The sequence below is a fragment of the Python bivittatus genome, unplaced genomic scaffold (assembly GCF_059951505.1).
Source record: "Python bivittatus isolate LINGU-HERP-01145 unplaced genomic scaffold, Pbiv_v1 ctg000580_np1212, whole genome shotgun sequence".
Classification (NCBI taxonomy): Eukaryota; Metazoa; Chordata; class Lepidosauria; order Squamata; family Pythonidae; genus Python; species Python bivittatus.
In genome coordinates, this window is record NW_028277087.1 from 3,042,497 (window position 1) to 3,065,611 (window position 23,115).

The window sequence follows — 23,115 nt, forward strand, 5'->3', positions numbered from 1 at the left end:
TTAGCCATCCCTATCGTTGACGTCATAGACCCGTGTGGGATCCCAAGCGGCTGATTGGCCAGCTTGCCTACCTTGGTTCAGCCAATCCACAGCAGCCCCTAGTAGCAGAGGCTTGCAAAGGCAATTTAAGGTGGACCAGATGCTGCAATTCCTACCCTTTGATTGGCATTGGGATCGTGTTAAACCTGTATTTGTGGTTATTAAGGAAATAAATTTAATGCAATGAAGCTGGGAGCTTTTCTTGACGTTTCAAGGGAAGGGGAGATTCTGGCCTTTAACTTCTTTGTCCCCAAGGTGTTGGGAGCCAAGTACCGTCCTTGACTGATGAGATGGTGCAAAATCATGATGTGCCTAACCATGGTTTACTAAACTACAGTTGTGGGAATGGCACAATACTGTCATCCAGTAGGCTGTACCATAGTACATTGGTGCAATTGCAACAGCATGCTAAGCTGTTAATGCACAAGCCCCAATTTGCTGGAGTGAGTCAGATGGACCCCGAAAGATTCTGCTTTGGCGATCATGAAGAGTTCTTGAGAAGTTGTGGGTGTTGTTCCTTCCTCATTCCTGCACTCAAACACCTTCACTGAAGAATGCAAATCACCTGTGCAGCACCTCCATTAGCCAATCCTGAAATAAGACGAGATGCTTAAAAGATGCCCTTTAAAGAGGCAGGTCTGCAAAAAAGGAAAAATTCTCCTTCACGTTGAACTTGGGCTCTCATGACTTCATGGAGATGTCCCCATGTTGTTGTTGTTTTCTTAGCAACATAAGAGGTGTGGGTTGGCCCTGCTTTCTTCTAGGTTTTTGAGTTTCCAATCTAGCGTGAGATTTCCTTGTGGCCTCCAATCCAGGTCCACCAACCATGTCTGTTCCTGCTTAGCCTGACTCCCTCAAATTAAGCTCAGCACCAGGCAACATGCAGGTCTGGGGGCAGCAGTCCAATCTTGGTTTGCTGCTTTGATTCCCTGGTCTAGCCTACATCTCTGGGCTTCTGTGGCGGCGTTCTGTCCAAGGACTAACCAAGTCTGACCTGCCTAGCTTACCAAGATCAACCCACCTAAACAAGCAGATTGACCTGCAGGAGTAGAAAAGTAACTTTCAAACTAAGCACTGTTAAGAGGAGAGTCATCTTCATCTAGGAAAGCCAAAACTCAGGTGTCTGATAGCACTTTTTTCAACTCACAAATTTTATTAAAAGTGATAAACTGCAGCTCACAAAAGGTTATGCCTTTTAGTAAAATTTGTGAGCTGGACAAAGTGCTACCAGACTCCTTTTTAACTAGCCCTTTGCCAGATTTTAATCCCACCTCCCTTATTTATTTTCTGTTTTTTTTAAATTTTCTGGGATAACTACTGTCTATCCCCGCAGCCTTTGGGTTAAATCTGGTTCAACATCATCCAGATGTTTAATGTGCTTTGCAAATAGCCATTCTGCCCTTGGACAAAAGAGACTTCCCCCTCTCTCCCCTCCACCCCAACTTGTGGGGCAAAGAGAAAAGAGTAGCCCCGCCCAATATTGTCTTTTGCTCCCCCCACCTCCAGTGCATCCTGCTTCTCCCATAGGAAAAAAACTGCCTTGCCCACTCACTGAATCACAGCCAAGTCTGTGCTTAACTCAGGGCTTCATTGCTAATCCGGGTGGTATAAACCTTAGTTTGTATGTATGGCTTATCCAGTGGACATAAGCATCTGAAAGGGGGTCAACAAAGTCAAGATGGTGGGTGCCACTGTGTGGTCAAAAACCCTTCTCTTTTTCACACGTCCTTAAAAAAAAAGATTTTAACCTCATAGTCATCTTAATTGTTTTGACTCCCCCCCCCCCATGCCTCAGAGTCAGCCCCCTGAGCTTAACATTTGGGAAAAGGCCTTATTGAACTCAATGGGACCAGCTTCTGAGTCAGCATGTTGAGTGTTCCACTGTAGGACTGTGCCCCCTGGTCATACTGAGTACAAAAACTAATCAATTATGTTGAAGCCTAGCGTGCAATGAAAACTCAGGTTGTGTAATCAGGTTAAAGTTCTGTGGTGCAAATCCAGAAACGTACTGAATAAACCATGATTTGGCTGACATGGGTAAATAACTCAGGCAATCTGAGTCTCTGAATCAGCACAATAGACCACGATGGAGATCTGTCACCTGTTTGCTTTGCGGCTTCTTTGATGCTCAATGGTCGGCCTGAAGCTTTGGGGTACAGGCCTCCGGCTTCCATACTGTGAAGGTTCTGCTGCTCTTCCCAAATCCAAATTTGAGTAGCTGAAATGGAGTCAGACGGGTGACCCTGGCCAACATAAGGGTGGGGATCACGTGCCTAAGGAACATGAGAGTAAAAAGTGTCAACCTCTCACTGAGGGGTTTCTGAGGTCGCATTTCCCAGCGAGGATGACATTTGGGCTGGATTCACACATGACACTAAACCAGGTGAGGAAAACACAAGAGCCGCATTGACAACTCACGCAATTCCCAAAGAAGTGCACCAAATGATGGTTAGTGCATTGGACCCAACCCCATGCTAGCCTAATCTCATGTGTTACACTCAACTTTGAAGAAGCAGGATGGAAAGAGTGTTGACACTTTTGAATGTTACAGTTGGAGAAGACCCTGTGAAAATGGTGGATAACCAAGAAAACAAATTGGTGGATCATTGAACAAATCAACTCACATTTCTCACTTGAGGCCCCGATGACAAGACTCAAATTATCCTACTTTGGACATGTTATGTGAAGACCCAACTCTCTGGAGGAGGCTCTGATGGCGGGAAAGGTGGAAGGAAAGAGAAGAAGAGAAGAGGATGACCAGCAGCAAGGGGAAGACCTGGAAGACCAGGCTGAAGACAGATCATCCTGCAGAAAATCAACCTATGCAGTTGCTGATAGTCAACATTGACGTGATGGCACATAATCAGTCAATCAACAGGAAGACCCAGCTCTCTGAAGAATTACATAATGCTGGGAAAGATGGAAGGAAAGAGAAGAAGAGGACGACCAGCGGCAAGAGAGATGGACTCAGTGACAGTGGCGATGGGGGGACCACTGGAAGACTTGGAAGACCAGGCTGGAGACAGATCATCCTGCAGAAAACCCATCTAGGTGGCTCCTAATTCATCAATATGAATACCTCACTCTGTTGAGAAGTCTCTAATGATTGGAAAGGTGGAAAGGAAAAGAAGAGGAGGACCAGCAGCAAGGGAGATGGAACCAGTTACAGCAAGACCTGAAGGGCTAAGTTGGGACAGATCCTCCTGGAGAAGGTCTATCTCTGTGGCCTCCAAGAAGTTTCACCATCTGGATGGCACATAATCAATATGAATACCTTGAGAAGTCCATAATGCTGGGAAGGAAAGAAAAGAAGAGGACGACCAGCAGCAAGGGGGATGACTCTGTTACAGGGGCGATGGGGCACCCTTGGAAGATCTGAAGGACCAGATTGGGGCCAGATCCTCCTGGAGAAAATCTCTCTATGTGGTCACTAACTAACTTTGATGGCCATCATCAGTGTGTGGTGCAATTGGGGTGCCTGGCAAACGAGGCAGAGGAAGTTTGAAGGAGTGTATGAAACCCTTATGGGGACTTTGTATTAACATATGAATATTAATTTGTTTATTAAATTTACAAAGTTGCCTGTTTCCCTGAACGGCTGACAAAACCAAATCAGGGCATGAATATACAACAGGAAATAATGAACACGGATTAAAAATGAATGGTCCAACTTGGGGGAAAAAACAGCTTTAAAGCCAGGAAGACCACAGATGATGCTCGATCCCAATTCCCACGCTCCCTCCTCCAGTTCAATTTAGCTGGAAGGAATCAGCATCAGAACAGTGGCCTGAATCAGTGATATAAAAACAAACAAACTATGTTTGAAAAGAAACTTGTCAGCCAAAGAGGATAGGATTGCACTGTTATCTTGGTGTTCAACATGCTGGGTTGTATAGCATAACCCTTAATTTACGTTAAAATGCTTCCTCCCCCCCCCCCCAGTGCATTAAAATGATCAGCAAAATGCAATTCATTAAAAAGAATACAGTAGCATTTTAAAGCCACATAATACATAAAAGTGGCAGAACAAACAGGCTGAAACTAAATGCAGTGCCCTAAGTACAGCTGGTGGGGATTAAGCCCCCACGATCACAGCCGTGGCCTTCGTAGGACACCCTTAACCTGGCGACTAGATTCATGCATTCCTTGGATTTGTACCAGGCTTTGACCCATAAACAAATCAAACCACTCACAGGTTCTGCTACAAGAAACCTAACCCTGGTTCACACTCATCAAGATTAGCATGTTGTCTACATGCAGCGGGTAGGGTGTTAACTGACCAGGATGCACGCATTGCGTGTGAACGCACCCAGCCAAGGAGCTACAGGGGTCTGAAGATGCAGTCCAAAAAGGATCAGGAGGGCGGCTACGATGGCCACTACGGCACGATAGAAGCCCCTGCCCATTTTTAATGGGTATCACATCGTGCATAAAATGGGGAGGGGGTGGCTTTGATCACACTGTTGGGGCTGCCATCTTGACCTTTTTTGACCTCCTGAAGTTGCCCCTGCAGGAAGCCACTGAGTCTTGAGTGACTGTGCCCTGTTAGTGACACGAGCTGATTGTGTTGAATACGTGGTTCTAAATTTCCCACGCTCCCTCCAAGAAACGTACATTAGTTAGCAAATATATCTCCTTTCCTTGTTATGTTTCTCCCCTCGTGGAAGAAATCTGGGCAGCCGGTTAGGCCAAAGGCTGGAATCAAGCCAAGATCACTGAGGTGGTTTTCGTGGGTCTGAAGTCCAGACTTTCACAGCGTCCTGTTTGGGTCAGCCAGAGGTCCTGGGATCCCGGCTGTGATTTTTGCCCCAAATTTCCTGGCTAGCGGCTGCTTTGAATGACCTCCCCTGGAGGCTTACACATCTGTCTTCTGAAAGTTCCAGCTGCAAATGGACAGAAAGCCGGACCTTGCTTTGGGGGCGGCAAATGCCACATTTCAGCAGTCAGAAGTTGGGGGGCGCAGTGGGAGCCCTGGACTACACGGTGCTTCCTTGCAGGGGTGTCTGCAAGGTGCGGTCCAGAAAACCAAGGGGGCGGCCGTGAGAGGCCACTCGAAAGCCTGGGACTGAGGAAGCCCCGCAGCGCTGGATTCGAATTCAGATCTCCCCAGCCTGCTCCGAAAGCCGTTGATTGCCCTTCCAAGAGATGGAGGCTCCGGTTTCACCACTCTAGCTCTAACCACTAGACCGCCCCCCGGCAGCTCTGCGGGGCAAAGCGCCCGTACCTGGCGCGCGCTCCAAGCTGTTCTTTTGTGCTCCAGTGGACCACGGGGAGCCGTTCAGATCGGTCGTTTCGGGGAGGGGAGGGGGCGACCAGGATCCACCTTAAACCTTTCGTTTGGGAGATTTCCCCGCTGGGTTGCCAATCGGCAGCGCTTCCAGTCCGGGACCGCGGTTGAAACCCGTCCAGATTTTGTGCTGACCTTCTGTTCTTGCTCCCCCCGCTGCACTCAAAACATCTTCGCCCCTTCCTTTAAAGAGATCGCATACCTCCCCCTTCCTTCCTGCCAAGTGTTCTTTGGGATATAAGGAGGGGAGAGCGGGAGAGAGACCCCCCCCATAACCCTCTGCCGGTATTTACCACGCTTCTCCTTCAACATGCGTGTGCAAAACCTTTTCTTTTTTTCTCCAATAGAATAAAAAAATACCCCTTTCTGCTTTTTTCCTCCCCCCCCCTTTCTTCCCTTCCCTTCCCTTCCCTTTTTGCTTTTATTTTTAAACAAGAGGGTGACACAGAAACCTGGCTGAAATCTGAATCAGAGAAGGAGCAGGTTCCCCCCACCCTGATTTCCTTGGGGAGGGGGCTTTACCCCCCAGGATGTATTCTCAAGGGCGACATGCTGTAAGTACCATCTTTGGGAGCGGGGGGGGGGCAGGCTCGGGTCGAGCTGGGGGGGGGCTTTGCTTGAAGCGGGATCTCGAGGGGGCGACCGGACCTTGCGGGCGGGGGGGCTGATTTGGATTAAAAAGGGCGTGCAATTACGTGGGACGAAGTTTAGACCTTTGGAGGGGGGTAAAAGTGTCCGGCTGGTATCCGCGCTTTGCCTCCTTCCTCACAGCAGCTGATTTGCTCCCCGCCCCCAAAAAGTGTGCAGAACTGTTCGCAAGTAAAAATGAATTTATTCCCCCGGTCAGTGCTGGAAAACCGATTTCCAGGTCGGCGTGCAAAAGTTGGGTTCTTGAATCTTGCAGAGATGGGAGCCAGGAGTTCCCTCACCTCATCCGTGCAAGGCTTCCTGCTCAGCTGAGTAATTAATCCATTATGATTAATTGCAAGTCCTTCTTGTTATGCTTTATTTATGTAGCCTTTTTGAACCCGAAAGGTCGCCGCCCCAACGGGGAGCCTGCAATTCATCAAAACCGAACCATAATTTTTAGCAGAAAAAGAGCAGCGGCATTTGCAGGATGAAAAAAGAGCCTGCCTAACCAGGGAGGCCATTTCTGTTCACGTGTACGGGGTGCCGATCCGTCTGCGCGGATGACAGGCGTTTGCCTGGGGTTGGTGGGAAGGCGGGACTACCCGGGATTGATCCAGTTCACACAACGTGCCAACCCGGGTCCGTGGAAGACCAGACGGTTGCATTGACAGAGCACCTTCAGCTTAATCGTGGTTTGCATTTGATGCATTTGGGTGTATGGGGGAAAGAAGTTTGAGAAGGTTGTGTGAACTCAGCCTGCTTGGGGTGCGGTTGAGCGTGAACCATAAAGCTGAAGCCCTCCATAATTAGGCTATGTATTGCACAAATGCACCCCCAAGGAATGCCTTCGTCCCCACCCCACCCTAGAGGAGGAGGAGATGTCATCCACGCTGGTGGTGTTCACACATGTTAACCTAATTTAGCAGAATTCATTATATTTCACTGGTCACTGAGATGGGCGGCTATATAAATTGAATAAATCAAGAAATATCAGTTGGGGCTGCCCACTCAGATGTGGGAAGGTAATTGGCTAATTTGGGTTCCCACAACCCGGTAAAAGCCTAGCACTCGTTTTCACCTTGTTAGTGTATTGTGTGAATGCAACCATGAGCTGGGAGAGTTCTGCAGACGGGATCCATCAATCGTTACAGGTAACCCATGACTACAAAATTGTTAGCTCCAGAATGAGAGGATATAGTTACATACACAGTTGTGTTTGCGTGACTCCCTTACCGACAAAACTGAGCTGGAAACGAAGCATTTGGGTTGGACGCACACAATGGATCTGCTGGGGGGGGGCGCTCAGGTGTCACGTGAACTCATGCAGAGCCTTAACAGCAATCATGTCCCACTTCCCCAGCCACCGCAGAAGCCAAATCAGGGACCGACCGGCCTTGGGTGTGATCTAGCAGGACGTTTGCTGCCCCGATCCCCGAGGTGGGCCTCCTGCTTGGAAGGAGCCCCTCAGAGCAGGGACTCTTGCAGAGTCACAACAGGATCCTCTTTGGAGAACAGTGATTCTGACGCATCTTGAAACGGGCTGGTGGTTCAGCGGCACGCCTGCCCTGCAAGGCTGGGAATGGCTCGTCCACAGACCTTTGATTGGGAGTTTCATGGCCCCAAGGCCCTTTAATGCATTTCTTTCCCTGGTTGAACAAGGGTAAAAATGAGGCTTTTTGCCAATTTCCTGATATGCGCAATCACGGTGAATGAAGAGTAACTATAATTAAAGTCAACCCACCCCAGCCTTTCAATGCAGTGTTTTTCAAACTTGGCCGCTTTAAGATGGGTGGACTCCAACTCCCAGAATTCCCCAGCCAGCCATGGCTGGCTGGGGAATTCTGGGAGTTGGAGCCCATCCATCTTAAAGCGGCCAAGTTTGAAAAACACCTTTTTATTGCATTGCACTGGGAGTCTTTTATCTCTCCTTTTTCCAGGTGGATTTAAAATCAGCAGCTTACAGGCAAAAAACCCTTTTTAAAAATTCTGACCTCCCTTGATTTTAGTTTACAGCGTTTGCCTTCAGCCGCAACCGAGTTACGAGCAGCCGCAGTTCATAAAATCACCGTTGCTGCCCGCACGTCTGCCTTTCATTTCCTACCAGCTTCTGCATACGCTTCCCACCCCATTTCTAAGGCCACACGATCCAGAAGGGACCCTTGAGGTCATCCAGCCTCACCCCTTACCCCATGCAGGAACCCAGACAGGAAGTGTTTCCTAACATTCATAGCACTTTCCCTTCTTATAACTTAAATCTGTTATTCCTTGTTCTGCACGGTGGAATTTGTCTTTGAAGAGGTGTTTTTTAGTAGATATTCCCCTGGTCTCTTTTTTTCCTCGGGGCTAAATATCTGTGTTTTTTTCCTCTTCTCTCACTCTGTCCCAGTTTAGCTGTATCATCTTAATGAGGGGTGTGTATGGGGGGGGGGTCTTTTATTAATTTGGAAGGTTTTTTTGTCTAGGCAATTTTTAAAAAGTGACATCCTCTTCCTTTGACATTTGTTCCTATGGAGGCAGCGTTAGAAATTAATTTGAGATGTACAAACTCTAAGATCCTTCTGAATCCAACTTTTAATAACATCCCTGCCTGCTAGGCATATAACTGCAAATCAAATAATGGGCTATTTTGATGGGGTTTTTATTTGTTAAGAACGGCAGTATTCATCGGAAAGGCAAGGTGTGGCGGGAGCCTCCCCCTCTGCCAATCACATGGAGACTGCAGAATTGGGGGGGCCAAACTCACAGCGTTGGGCGATTCAGCTGTGGGGGAGGGGAAGCACTCTGCACCTGCTCAGTGGCAACTGGTTTTCTGCCGCTGTTTCCAAAGTCTGTGAAAGGAGGTCGCCAATTGGCCATCAGGGTGTGGCCATCTTTCCCTGTTCATCCCTCCAAAGTGCAAAGTGAAGAGCTTAGCTTAGAAAAATAAATATATAGTAATAAAATGACTATATCTGCCAGTGTTCCTCAATCTCAGGTATTTTAAGATGTGTGGACTTCAACTCCCAGAATTCCCCCAGCCAGCATGCTGGCTGGGGGAATTCTGGGAGTTGAAGTCCACACATCTTAAAGTTTGCTGGGGAATTCTGGGAGTTGAAGTCCACACATCTTAAAGTTTGCTAGGGAATTCTGGGAGTTGAAGTCCACACATCTTAAAGTTGCCAAGGTTGAGAAACACTGGCAGATGCTGTCCTGGGAAAGCTTGGTTTTGAAGGGCACCACACCATTTGCAACAACAACGATATTTGCAAATTTGCAAATATTTGATTATTTTTTTCTCCCTGCCTTATGCGATTCCGTCTCTCCACCTTTCTGTTTTCAGTCTGGGCAGTCTTTTAAGTTCTCAGTGTTGGAGATTTGTGACCGAATTAAGGAAGAATTCCAGTTCCTCCAGGCTCAGTATCACAGGTATGGAGAGGAAGAGGAGAAAAGTCTAGGACTCCTAGTTATGATAACTAAGTGGAACTTCCACATTCAGGGGCAGTATAGCCCCGAATACAGCCTGGAATGATGCAAGGTATATCTCTGTTGCTTTTTCTCAACTGTGGTGCAGCCTCGTTTGCACATCGTGCTAAGCTGTGGTTTGTTTAAGTATAATTTCCTGGATCATGGCTGAATTTATCCAATATCCTGCACCAGAAACCACGTTTCGCTTAGGGCATTGTGTGAATTAAAATCTGTCCATTTTTCTCATCTCCCCTCCCTTTTTCCTCTCCAAAAAAAAGGGGGGGAGCATTCCCTAAAAAAGAAAGGCAGCCTGTTAATTAATTTATTTTTGGTTCTGCCCCCCCCAAGTCCATCACAGGCCCCTAGCGAGTAAGCCACGAAAGGTGGAAAGGAGTCGGGGGGGGTGGCCGGGATGATTTTGAAGAGGGGCGAGCAGAACGAAAATGCATCATGTTCACTCTTTTGCAGCCTGAAGTTGGAATGTGAGAAATTAGCAAGCGAAAAAACCGAGATGCAGAGGCATTATGTTATGGTAAGAAAAAGTAATAATAATAATAATAACAAGAACAACAATAATACTTTTTTTTTTTCAAGAAGTAAATATTTTGGCTATATCAACATGAATGGTACGTGTTATATTTTACAATGTTCCTTTCTTGTCTGGATCTTGAATTTTCAAAGAACACCAAGATATGATTCCTTTTTTTTTTTTTTTGGTTCTTTCTGCTGTGCTATTCCTTGATTAATAAAAAAAATACAAGCAATAATAATGATTAAGTTTTATTTCTGGTTTATTTTGTATTTGTATATATTTTTATTGGTTCGAATGTCAGGAGCCACCCAGAGTCATGCACTATGACAAGTGGCTGTATAAACTGATTAAACAGATAAATAAAATAGCCACTCTTTCTCTTCCCAACTGGCATTCCCAAACTTGCCTCCTCTGTTTCTGGAGCTTTTAGATTGGGAGCCTCTTGGGGCAGAGACCTTTCCAATTCTGCAGTGTAAAGCGCAGAAGTAGAACCTTTTGCCTTTAATCTCTTTGGCTCACGATGTCTCATTCTTTGCGCAATGTAGTTTGAAAGGAACAGCATATGTATGCAATAAATAACAGGAAAGCTGATGGGGATGGTGATAAAAGAAGAGAAGGAGGAGGAGGAAAAGGCCTCCAGAAAACAAACAGTTGAAGTGGGGGATATTGTAGCCCCCCCATTCCAATTCCCCTCTTTACCCACTTGGGGTCTTTTGTGGGTCCTTCTCCTGTAGAGCAATTATTTTCTGTGACCTTCAAAGTTGGACTTTGAAGAAGCAGGATAGGAAGAATATTGATGCCTTTCAACTTTGGGGTTGGAGAAGACTCCTGAGAAGACCGTGGGCAGCCAGGAAAACAGACAAATAGATCATCGAAAAAATCAACCCAGAGTTTGCACTCGAGGCACAAATGACTGGGCTCAAATGATCCTACTTCAGGCACATGATGTGAAGACCCAGCTCTCTGGAGAAGCTCTGATGTTGGGAAAGGTGGAAGGAAAGAGAAGAGGACGACCAGCAGGAAGGTGGAGGGACTCAGTTACAGCAAGACCCGAAGGGCTACACAGGGACAGATCCTCCTGGAGAAGGTCTGTCTTGGGGCCTCTAAGAATCACCAGAAAGTTGACAGCACTTAATCAATCAATATGAATATCTCACTCTGTTGAGAAGTCTATAATGATTGGAAAGGTGGAAGGAAAAAGAAGAGGATGACCAACAGCAAGGGTGTTAGACTCTATTACAACAGTGATGGGTGCACCCTTGGAAGACCTGAAGGACCAGACTGGAGACAGCTCATCCTGCAGAAAATCAACCTATGTGGTTGCTAATAGTTGACGCTGACATGATGGCACGTAATCAGTCAATCAACAGGAAGAACCGGCTCCCTGAAGAAGTCCATAATGCTGGGAAAGATGGAAGGAAAGAGAAGAAGAGGATGAGCAGCAGCAAGGAGGATGGACTCAGTGACAGTGGTGATGGGGCCACCGTTGGAAGACCGGAAGGACCAGGCTGGAGACCGATCATCCTGGAGAAAACCCATCTAGGTGGTTCTTAATTGTTGACCCCAATTTGGTGGCATATAATTAATCATAGTCAATCACCTGCATGGTTCTTTTGGAGTTTTTTTTTTTTTTTTTTAGTATGTCTCTATCTGTTGGTGGTTCTTTGGGGTTTCTCTGAGCAGATCCCTCTGTTGCATGATTTATGCGTGGCACTGTGGCTGCATAGCAATCAGGGACTGAACATCAGACCTTGGGGCATGAGGCTAAGAGTGCAATAATGCTCCTAAGGATCAAACGGAGCAATTTTACGGAGCTGGGATAAATGGCCTAACTGGTGCTTCTCCTTCTCTTTCAGTATTACGAGATGTCGTACGGCTTGAATATTGAAATGCATAAGCAGGTATGTTTTGCAGGCTTCTGGGGAGCCCCGAAAAGGAGCAGGTTGAAGAGGAAATTCAGAATTATGTCTCGGGCAGGGAGGACAGAACCTGGCACGTTGTGTGTATAGAAAGATGGGTGTTGCCTGGTGAATTTGCATTATGCCAAGGGAGTTGGTTGCAGTTTGGATCTTAGGTTTGCAATTTATAGGCTGCATTCATGCACTATGATTCACTTCTCCGGTCCATTCACACAAGGTGCTAAGCTTGGTGTTGTGTGAAAACAGCTCAGTTGTTTAAAATGTGTGAAAGAATGGGACTTTCTGAAGGGAGTCATCACTGGAGCAGTGTTTCTCAACCTTGGCCACTTTAAGATGAGTGGACTTCAAGTCCCAGAATTCCCTAGCCAGCCAGGCTGGCTGGGGAATTCTGGGACTTGAAGTCCACTCATCTTAAAGTGGCCAAGGTTGAGAAACACTGCCCTGGAGGGACCAAGGAGGGAGACATTAAGTGAGTGAGGGGGAAGGCTTAATTCATGTTTTAATTTATTTTAAAAAGGACTCGGGGGACATTTGACTCTGAATCGGTGCAAGGGAAATAAGATTTTGAGAAGGAAAGGGGTCCCTAATGGCAAAACATTTGTCAGTCTTCCCTTTGGACAAGGGGCTACCGTTCAAAGAAAAATGAGACTTAAAAAAGATGCCTCTGGGTTATGTCGCTGTGGGACAATAATGAGTATTTTCAGGGTACTTCTGCCATTACAACTTTCTTGGCAATTTCTCCCCCCGCCTGCCCCCACTCCATGGTCCCCAAGCCATCTTCCTTGCCCAGGTGTGATGAATCCGCCAGGAGAGACTTGTTATGCTCAGAGGCACTCTTTTCCTGCCCCTGGAACAGTCTAGGGAGACCTCGCCTTCTTCCCAAGGGGCTTGAGTACCAAGCCCTGGCTTTAAGGAAACTGATCCAGGCCGGATGGAGCGGAAGGTGGGATTATTTTCCGACCCTGTTCGGCCTGCAGACCCAGCCAGGAAAGGGGCTGGCTGGAAGAACAGCCACGGCAGTAGCCGCCATCGAAGGCCACAAAGGCACTGAATGAACTCCAGTGGGCCTCTTAAGCTGTCTGGGCCTGTCCAGGAGACCAGCGATGCGATTCTGGCTCGCTGCTGTTTCAGCGGGAATTTGGTTTCCCTGTCCAGGTTGGCCAGAGAAATTTGGATGGTGCTCAGCCAGACAAAGTGGTGTGCAAAATCCAACTGTTTGTTTTTGTTTAGGGGTGGGAGACTTTTTGTGAGAATAGCTTGTTTGCTGGAAGCATCATGGCCAATTTTAAATTTTGCTCCTCCCTCCCTTTTTCTCCTCCCTTCCTTCCTTCTTTTCTTTTTCTTTCTCCCATCTATCTCCTTCCTTCCTTCCTTTCATTCTTTCTTTTTCTCCTTCCTTCCTTCTTTTCTTTTTCTTTCTCCCATCTATCTCCTTCCTTCCCTCCCTCCCTCCTTCCTTCTTTTCTTTTTCTTTCTCTCATCTATCTCCTCCCTCCCTCCCTCCCTCCCTCCCTCCCTTCCTTCCTTCCTTCCTTCCTTCCTTCCTTCCTTCCTTCCTTCCTTCCTTCCTTCCTTCCTTCCTCTCATTCTTTCTTTTTCTCCTTCCTTCCTTCCTTTTCTTTTTCTTTCTCCCATCCATTTCCTTCCTTCCCTCCCTCCCTCCTTCCTTCTTTTCTTTTTCTTTCTCTCATCTATCTCCTTCCTCCCTCCCTCCCTCCCTCCCTCCCTCCCTCCCTCCCTTCCTTCCTTCCTTCCTTCCTTCCTTCCTTCCTTCCTTCCTTCCTTCCTTTTTCTCCTTCCTTCTTTTCTTTTTCTTTCTCCCATCCATTTCCTCCCTCCCTCCCTCCCGATCCAAAGGGAAAAATGTGAGCAGAGAAAGGTGTTGGAGTTTCCTCTTCTTTCTCTTTTCTTTTAGGCTGAGATTGTCAAGCGGCTGACTGCTATCTGTGCCCAGATTGTCCCCTTTCTCACGCAAGAGGTAAAAAAATAAAAGTGGGTAGGAAAAAAGCGAGGTTTGGCTTTCAAACGTCTTCTTAAAAGGGATGAGGGATCCCTTGGATGGTTGGATTTAAATCGAGCCTGGACAGCTGTCTCTTGGAAATGCCGTAGATGGTCTCTGAGACACCTGTTCTGCCTTCCCCTCCTGTGGCGCTGGGGTCAAGAGAATGGCAAGGATTTTGGCTGCAGGTGGGGAAGACATTTTTCACTGGTCGCAGTTGCTCAGTGAGGAAATCTCCAGCGTTGGCAGCCGTCTATTAGAAACGGTATATGGAGCCCATTTTCTGAATTGGCAGGAAGGTTGGGCTAGATGATCTCTGAGTTCCTATCCAGCCATATCATTGTAAGACATGGAAGCCTTTCTCTTCCCATCCTCACTGGCCTTTCTCTTTCACCTACCTAGCACCTTCCAGTTGGTCTGGGACTACGACTCCCAGAAGGCCGTGCTGCTTGGGAATTCTGGGCATTTATTACTGCAATTTTTAGGCCACCTGTTCACTAGATTCCTACGTATTTGGGAGCCACCACGTTGGGAGGGTTTCTGCGCATTTGCTTGGAGTCACGTGTTTAGTGGTCAGGAACCCGCTTTGCATCTGTCATTATCTGTGGCTCATTTCATTTCATTTCATTTCATTTCATTTCATTTCATTTCATTGTGAAAATGTATATGGCTGCCCATCTTAAAGAGGTACCTCTGGGCATCGAACAACCAATACACAAGAAAAAAATACGATAGAGCCTCTATAAGCAAAATGAAAAATTCAGTTAAAAAATAATCCTCATACAGTAGCTAACTTAGGACACACAGGTAGAATGGAGGTTGCCGAAGACGGTGCTGAGCTCACACAGCCAGGGGTCTAGATAAGGCACCTTCGCACGTTTGCATTTGTTCACAGCCATGAGGGCTAGAACCTTGCTCCGTTTTTAAGGGTGGGGTGTACTTGGAGCGCAGAGAGGAAGCCAAGTACTGAAGCTTTGCATGGGAGGCTCCTGGCATTCTTTCCTGGGGTTCCTGGTAAGGCTGGAAAAGCCACCTTTTAATCCATCGTTTCCAGTCATGGCAGCTAGACCCTTTGGTCGTGCATAAGAGCGGGCTTGCTGGCCTGGAGCTCTGCCTTGTTTTGCGGGTCTCGGATAGGAATCTTCGAAATGCGCTGACGCACTTTTCCTTGGCCTCCAGCATCAACAGCAGGTCTTGCAAGCCATGGACCGGGCCAAGCTGGTGACCATGGGGGAGCTGAACAGCATCATTGGGGTGAGTGGGGCCAGGGCCAAGCCCTTTCCTGGGGGAGGCACTCCGGGATGGCTCTGAGGCTCAGGGAGCTGGGCGGCGGTGACAGCTGCTGCTTGATGCAGGAGGCACGGGACTTCCACGGTTCACTAGTACTAATTGCCCACAGCAGTGTTTCTCAGTCTCAGCAACTTTAAGATGGGTGGACTTCAACTGCCAGAATTCCCCTGCCAGCATGGCTGGCTGGGGAATTCTGGGAGTTGGTCCACCCATCTTAAAGCATGTATTCTGGGAGTTGAAGTCCACCCATCTTAAGGCATGCTGGCTGGGGAATTCTGGGAGTTGGTCCACCCATCTTAAGGCATGCTGACTAGGGAATTCTGGGAGTTGAAGTCCACCCATCTTAAAGCATGTATTCTGGGAGTTGAAGTCCACCCATCTTAAGGCATGCTGACTGGGGAATTCTGGGAGTTGAAGTCCACCCATCTTAAAGCATGTATTCTGGGAGTTGAAGTCCACCCATCTTAAGGCATGCTGACTGGGGAATTCTGGGAGTTGAAGTCCACCCATCTTAAAGTTGCTGAGATTGAGAAACACTGGTCCAGAGCTTCTCTCCACCCATCTGCCCTATTTAAATGGGCCCCAGACTTTGTTCTAACGGCCCGAAGTGCTTAACTGAAGAATGGGCTGCCTTCCAAGGTGCCTAGGACACAGACTCTTGCAGAGTTGCAGCCCGCATCCTCCTCGGGGAGCATGCCCAGCTGGTGTTTCTAATCAAGCAGCCTTCCATTGCTCCTGGAGGTTGGCTCTGCAGCCACCTAAGCTGGAAGAAGAAGGCCCAGCCCGGTGTGGATCCTCCTAGGGGTTTCTTTTTCTCTCCAGCAGCAGCAGCTCCAGCATCTCTCCCATCATGCCCCTGCGGTTCCCTTGGCCCCACACCCGTCAGGGTCTCAGACGTCTAGCTTGGCTGTGGTCAGCACTGCCTCTGGGCTTCTCACACTCTCAGGGACGTTGGTGGCTCAGACCACGCTCGGGGCAAAGCAAGAAAATGCTGGGCAGGACTCTGAAAACAATCAAGGTAAGAGGGGCAAGGGGGGGGGGGTTGGTGGGTGGGCTGAAGCCAGGAGGAGGCTCTCGCCTGGGAGGACCCTGGTTGGAGTTCCAAGCTGTCCATCAGAAAGGGGGGGGCGGTTGCTTAAAAATAGAGCACCGCTTTCCCCATCTATTGTGGGGCTATTTGCATAATCCTGCCCTGAGGGTGAGGTTTAACATAACCCATCCCCTTCATTTGCATGTCCCCTGCCACCCTGATCCCTCCCCGGGGCAACATTCACAAATGACACTATGCTGGCTTAAAACCTCCCAGAGTCACTGGGAATTGGGTGGCATATAAATTTAATAAATAGCAGTAATAATAATCAGTGGCATATCAATTTAATTAGTAATAATAGTTGTTGGTCGCACAGTCAGCCAGATGTTTAGACTGGATTTGGCATTTTGGTCCGCCGATCGAGTCCTTCCCAAGGACCTGGGATAAGCAGATGCTGTCTGATGGGGTTAAAAGTATCGTGGGATGGAAGCTGTTCCAAGTGAAGCTGCCTTTTGCAAAAGACTGATGGTGATTTTGTCAATGCTGAAGGTCTTCAAGGGGTGCTCCAGATGTTTTGGGATGGCACCCAAGGCGCCTATGGCTATTGGGACTCTCTTGGCTTTCTTTTGCCACAGTCGTTCTACTTCGGTTTGCAGCCCTTTGTATCTTGTGATTTTCTCCAGTTCTTCCTCTTCTCTTCTGCCGTCTCCAGCTATTGCAATGTCCGCCCTGCAGACTCTTTTGTCTTTCTTATCCACAATTGTTACTGTAAGTCTGGGGCGTGGTGTGGCAGGCGCTTGTCTGCTGGACTTCTAAAGTCCCAGAGCACTTTCGCTTCTTCATTTTCTATCACTTTATCTGTTTTGCGGTCCCACCGGTTCTTGCTTGCAGGCAAGTGGCATTTCTTGCAGATATTCCAATGCACCATTGTGGGTCCTTTGTCATGCCGTTGTTTGTGGTCAGACTGTGCGATCTTCTTGCAGCAGCTGACTAGGTGGTCCCCTGTTTCTTCAGCTTCTTTACAGAGGCGGCGTTTGCTGTCGGTTGCTGTCTTCTCAGTTCTGGCTTTGTGTGCATTTGTTGTTAAGGCTTGGTCTTCTGCAGCCAGAATTAGCTCCTCTGTCTCTTTCTTCAACTCTCCTGCTCTTAGCCATTGCCAGGTCTTGTTATTTGCTTTGCCTGCTAGTTTTTTTGTGTACTGGCCAGATACGAAGCTCGAATTGCACACTATAGGCAGAATCTCCAATTTCAGTCGAATCAGAAACGTTTCTACCAATCCATCAATGGAGAGAGTGCAATGAACCAGTCAACACCAGACAAAGAAGAAACAGTGCAGTTCAACCCAAAGAAATACAACAAGAATGCAACTTGGATAAAGGAGGTGGATAAAAATAAAAAAGAAGCTGAAATGAAAGAACTTGTAATAACAGCAGAAATGGTGAAGAAAAGGGTGAGGAAGATCAAGAATTGGTCAGCACTTCGTATCTGCTGATCTTGACTATGGCTGTTATTTGCTGCTTTATTATTTCTGCTGCTTCCTTGATCTTCCTTGTTTCTAGGTGATATTTCTTGATCAAGTATTCTTTGGTCGTCTTGTTCTTCAGCTTCTTTTCTTTCGTCTGTTCTAGCTTGCTTGCATCTGATCTTAGCAGGCTGATCTTATTTTCCAACCTGATCTTCCATTTGGGTGGTGCGCTGTTTGGCTTTTTTCCTTGTTGGTTGATTTTGCATCCAAGGTATTCAGTTAGAACTGCAGCCGTGCTGTACATCAGCTGGTTTGTTTCTTGCAATGAGCTGGTGCACTATATTTGATATTTACAGTAGTGGCATCTTTTAATATGTGTGCTAGCTGTTTGTAACAAGCTTCAATGCAGGCAACCTTATTCTGTTCTTTTTGTGCTGTTCTAGATACTCGGCTATTCTTTGTTTCAATTCCTCTTGTTTTTTAGTTAAAAGGCTTTGTTCTTTCTGAGGAGAGGGTGCCTCGTTTGGGAATGAAAACGATTCAGTAGCTATGCTGGCTTCCTCTACTGCCGACTTGCCCTGGTTTGCCTCTACAGTCTGAGCTACTTCTGGCCAGGCTTCGGTTTCTTTGTCCCAGGTAGACCTGTGCGGTTCTTCGAATTCTACTTCTGTGAATACTTTATTTCGTACTATAAATCGACGTTGATCTGCTAGCCTGTTATTTCTCATTCTGGAGGTTCTTTCCAGAACCGGTGCATTCTTTTCAGATGTCCTCTTCTTGGACTTGATTTGTAATAGCAGATCGTTATTTCTTTGTTTTCAGTCTTTGTATATTTGTGATGGGTAAGCAACTTTTCTTCCAGTAGTCCTGCAGCTGCTGGCCCTGGTTGCTCAGCCAGCAGTCCTGAGTCCTGTACCCCACGTGTCACCAGATGTCCAGGAACTAGAACTCCTTGCTGACCTGGGCGATGACCAATCCGGTGTAGGTTTCTGTAAATTATGTCTCACCATATTGTTTATGGGAGAGACACTGTCTGGCTCCTCTGATGAGACCTGTCCAGTATGGTTGAACCTCTGGCATAGCTCTCATCCTCCTCGGAGCATGCAAGCCCCACAACCAGGTCAAGGTAGTGCCTCACTGGGGTGATTATTGTTGTTATTATTGGAGGCTGAGTAGTTTGGTGGGAACCCAGCCATTATCCAAGTGTGTGGTATAAATCAGGCTACAGGTAGTCCTCAATTTATGATTGTTCATTTAACAACCGTTTGAAGTTACGACAGCACTGAAAAAAGTGACTTATGACCTGTCCTTGCATTTACGATTGTCGCAGCATCCCCACAGTCATGTGATCAAAATTTGGCCCTGGGCAACCAGCATGCATTTACGATGGTTGCGGCATCCCGGGGTCACGTGATCGCCATTTGTGACCTTCCTGGGGGGCTTCCACCAAGCAAAGTCTATGGGGGAAGCCAGATTTGCTTAATGACCGCCGCAAAAAAGGTTGTAAAATTGGGCGCAACTCACTTAATGACCGCATCGTTTAGCAACAGAAGTTCCAGTCCCAATTGTGGTCGTAAGTTGAGAACTACCTGTATGCGTTAAACTGTATTATGATTTATCTGTTTGGGCATCGTGTGCTAGGTGAACACAGGAGCTGTGTTTGTTAACCCAGGGTTAGTGTGCTGTGTGAACCCAGCCGCTGTAAGTATATGTGTGTGTTTGTGTGTACACTTCATATATACTGAGTTAAGACTTCCCAAAAGGAAGATAAGGCAGAAAAAGGTCATTTCCCTCCATGACCACATTCTCAGCTTTTTAAAGTATATTTGCCGAGTTTTCTGTTTAGGTAAATTCAGTGCGCCCGGATTGACCAAATGCTGCAGCAATACCAGCTCAGTGGGTTGGGCTGGTTTACACCAGTGTTGTCCAAACTTGGCCACTTTAAGATGAGTGGACTTCAACTCCCAGAATTCCCCAGCCAGCATGGCTGGCTGGGGAATTCTGGGAGTTGAAGTCCACTCATCTTAAAGTGGCCAAGTTTGGACAACACTGGTTTACACTGTCCACAAAGGCAGGGCTGGATCCTCACCCCAACTGAACTGCCGATGCCTCAGCCCCGCTTTAACCTGGGCAAATGCTAGTTAAGCAACTCATGGTTGGTGATGTGGGGTGAATGTTCTGCTTCGTGGAGCGGTTGTGCTACTTCCTCCAGAGCGAGGAGCCGGGTTTATTTATCTTCCAGTCGGAGTGGGGGAAAGGGACGATCTCACCCAGTCCTTCTGGGCGCTTTTGATCATATCTGCACATTTAGCTGATGCAAGCAGAACTGTTCAAAAGGAAATGTACTGAACAGGGAGTTGCTCGCCATCTCTGTTTTTAATATTTAGGTCTGGAGGTAAAAAATGTGCCTTCTGTACTTTTAGTAGAATGTGGAAACTTCCTTGCTTGCTTCCTCCCTCCCTCCCTCCCTCCCTCCTCTCCCCTCCCTTCCCTTTTTCATCTATTTACTTCCTTTCCTTTCCTTTCCTTTCCTTTCCTTTCCTTTCCTTTCCTTTCCTTTCCTTTCCTTTCCTTTCCTTTCCTTTCCTTTCCTTTCCTTTCCTTTCCTTTCCTTTCCTTAGAATCTATATTAAACTTCTTTCATTCTTTCTCTCCATATTCCAACCAACCAACCAACCAACCAACCAACCAACCAACCAACCAACCAACCTCCTTCCTTCCTTCCTTCCTTCCTTCCTTCCTTCCTTCCTTCCTTCCTTCCTTCCTTCCTTCCTTCCTTCCTTCCTTCCTTCCTTCCTTCCTTCCTTCCTCCCTCCCTCCCTCCCTCCCTCCCTCCCTCCCTCCCTCTTTTCCTTCCTTCCTTCCTTCCTCCCTCTTTTCCTTCCTTCCTTCCTCCCCTCTTTTCCTTCCTTCCTTCCTTCTTTCTTTCCTCCCTCCCTCCCTTCTCCCCTCTTTTCCTTCCTTCCTTCCTCCCTCCCTTCCTCCCTTCTCCCCTCTTTTCCTCCCTCCCTCCCTCCCTCTCTCCCTTCTCCCCTCTTTTCCTTCCTTCCTCCCTCCCTCCCTTCTCCCCTCTTTTCCTTCCTTCCTTCCTTCCTCCCCTCTTTTCCTTCCTTCTCCCCTCTTTTCCTCCCTCCCTCCCTCCCTTCTTCCCTCTTTTCCTTCCTTCCTTCCTTCCTTCCTTCCTTCCTTCCTTCCTTCCTTCCTTCCTTCCTTCCTTCCTTCCTTCCTTCCTTCTTCCCTCCCTCCCTCCCTCCCTCTCTCCCTTCTCCCCTCTTTTCCTTCCTCCCTCCCTCCCTTCTCCCCTCTTTTCCTTCCTTCCTTCCTCCCTCTTTTCCTTCCTTCCTTCTTTCCTCCCTCCCTCCCTCCTTCCTTCCTTCTCCCCTCTTTTCCTCCCTCCCTCCCTTCTCCCCTCTTTTCCTTCCTTCCTTCCGTCCTTCCTTCCTTCCTCCCTCCCTCCCTCCCTCCCTTCTCCCCTCTTTTCCTTTCTTCCTCCCTCCCTCCCTCCCTTCTCCCCTCTTTTCCTCCCTCCCTCCCTCCCTTCTCCCCTCTTTTCCTCCCTCCCTCCCTTCTCCCCTCTTTTCCTTCCTTCCTCCCCTCTTTTCCTTCCTTCCTTCCTTCCTTCCTTCCTTCCTTCCTTCCTCCCTCCCTCCCTCCCTCCCTCCCCTCTTTTCCTTCCTTCCTCCCTCCCTTCCTCCCTTCTCCCCTCTTTTCCTCCCTCCCTCCCTCCCTTCTCCCCTCTTTTCCTTCCTTCCTCCCTTCTCCCTTCTCCCCTCCCCTCCCCTCCCTCCCTCCCTTCCCCCCGAATAATTCCTTTTCCCAGCAGGCAGTGAGACAGCAAGGAGAAGCCAAAGAACTCTGTGCAAAGTTCGGTGACTTTGCACCCTGTGCAGGGAGCTCTGAGTCTTTCTGGCCAAATCTCTCCTCCGTGCTTGCTGCAGCAACGGGTGTAGTTTTGCCCGCAGAACGGTTGCCGGGGTGAGCTGGTGCTTGTCTAGACTCGAGAGCAAAGGAAGCCTTGTGCAAAGTGCATGGCGAGATCCGTGTGGAAGCTGGCGCCGGCCCAGCTGGCGCTCCACCATGTGTGTGCGTGAGAGTCAGGCCTGGGGGTTGGGGGGAGAGGCTGTGTTTCCCCCCTTTGGGTTGCAAATTGCCTTGCATGCAGGCCTGATCAAAGCCAAAACTCCTGGCAGGCCTCTTTTAAAAAGCTTTCTTGGCCCAAGTGCATCCTGGGACTTCATCCAGCATCCTCTAGCCCAGCTCTTTCTGGCATGCGTCCTTGTTAATCTAGAGGAAAATAAAAGCCTTTTCTCTCTTTCTCTTTCAACCTCGGCGCCAAAGCTGGGGGCAAGCCTGCCGAGCCATGTTGGATGGCGAGGCGCCTTCACCGCGCGGGAGAAACCCGTAGATACGGCTTAGTGATTGCCTGGTCGCCTATGGCGAGAACGAGAATGCAGGTGACCAGGCGGGGACGGGCCCCAAAGAGGCTGGTTCTTTTACGGCCCCGTATAGCTGCCTTTCCGAACGAACAGGAAAAAGTGGGAAAGGATATAATTTTGCTTTGGAGGCCAGGTGGAAAATGCTCTTGTTTTAGCGGGTCCTACACTAGGGATATGCCACATTTCCCAGTTTCCCTTCCCTTCCTTTCCCCCCCTCCTCGCAGATAGAAAGCTAATGCAAAAGAGAGACATCCTTCTCCCTGCTAAGTTAGAGATTTACTTGCGGGGTTCTTTAAATTCTCATGGGGAAATATTTGAAATTTGTTATCTTCCACCAGCTGTTGGAAGTGATACGGTTAATTATCCTCTTGCATGCAGGAATAGGATCTCCATCCTCAGTCCCCAAACTCTCTAATTAAAAAGATCTTAGTCAATAAGCAACGGAAAAAGTTCCTCTCTGCTTTGCTACGAGACACAAGCGAAGTATGGGCTAGGTCTGTTCTAGCGTAAAGAAGCCTTCTATTTCAGTCAGGCCTTTGTCAAGGATCATGAGGACTAGAACCTTATTTCATATGGAGGGGAAAGGTTACAGTAACCGTACATTTGCAGATTTATTTCCAGTGTAAAACAGGCTTGCAAATAAATTTACAAATGCACATTTCTATGGCCATTTTCTTAAACATCACATTTAAAGGGGAAGCAGCTTTGTCAGTGAAAGAATTGGCTGGGGAATTCTGGGAATTGAAGTCCACACATCTTAAAAGTTGCTCGGGTTGAGAAAGACTGGTTTAGAATGCTAATGCTTCAGAATATTGTGTGAACCCGGGAAGCGGGTTAACTCCATAAGCAGGTTGACTGGGCTGTGGAAATGTAGGCATTTCGTAAAGCAGGCTGTTTTCATTCTGCAAGTTTAATTTATTTTCCCCTAGCAGTTATACGCCGTTGCATTTCCGCCAACACTGAGCAGATTCTACCCGGCGTGCCACACAAGTGGGTGGGCATGCACCTAATCTTTTCTAGTTACATTCAGCTCTGTGATCTTAC

At 47.8% G+C, this 23,115-nt stretch overlaps 1 protein-coding gene and 1 long non-coding RNA gene across 5 annotated transcripts in view; one reads left to right on the forward strand and one right to left on the reverse strand.

Annotated features, from left to right (window-relative positions):
• Positions 1-556: 556 nt before the first annotated feature.
• LOC148214651 (uncharacterized) lies at positions 557-5,403 on the reverse strand. The gene is made up of 3 exons (XR_015797631.1): positions 5,264-5,403; positions 2,141-2,312; positions 557-630 (listed from the first exon to the last, which is right to left on the reverse strand). It is a non-coding gene; the product is annotated as an uncharacterized LOC148214651 (long non-coding RNA).
• A 76-nt stretch (positions 5,404-5,479) lies between these two features.
• TLE2 (TLE family member 2, transcriptional corepressor) overlaps positions 5,480-23,115 on the forward strand; it is a 44,688-nt gene continuing 27,052 nt past the window's right edge. The window contains exons 1-8 of one of the 4 annotated variants that reach the window (XM_088149367.1): positions 5,480-5,611; positions 5,763-5,880; positions 9,276-9,361; positions 9,869-9,932; positions 11,789-11,833; positions 13,767-13,829; positions 15,030-15,104; positions 15,963-16,158. In XM_088149367.1, coding sequence (XP_088005493.1) covers positions 5,857-5,880; positions 9,276-9,361; positions 9,869-9,932; positions 11,789-11,833; positions 13,767-13,829; positions 15,030-15,104; positions 15,963-16,158 — 553 coding nt within the window. In that variant the 5' untranslated portion in view covers positions 5,480-5,611; positions 5,763-5,856. Of the gene's footprint in view, positions 5,612-5,631; positions 5,881-9,275; positions 9,362-9,868; positions 9,933-11,788; positions 11,834-13,766; positions 13,830-15,029; positions 15,105-15,962; positions 16,159-23,115 lie in introns of those variants that run through there. The other 3 variants (XM_088149370.1, XM_088149369.1, XM_088149368.1) reach the window with 3 other exon arrangements.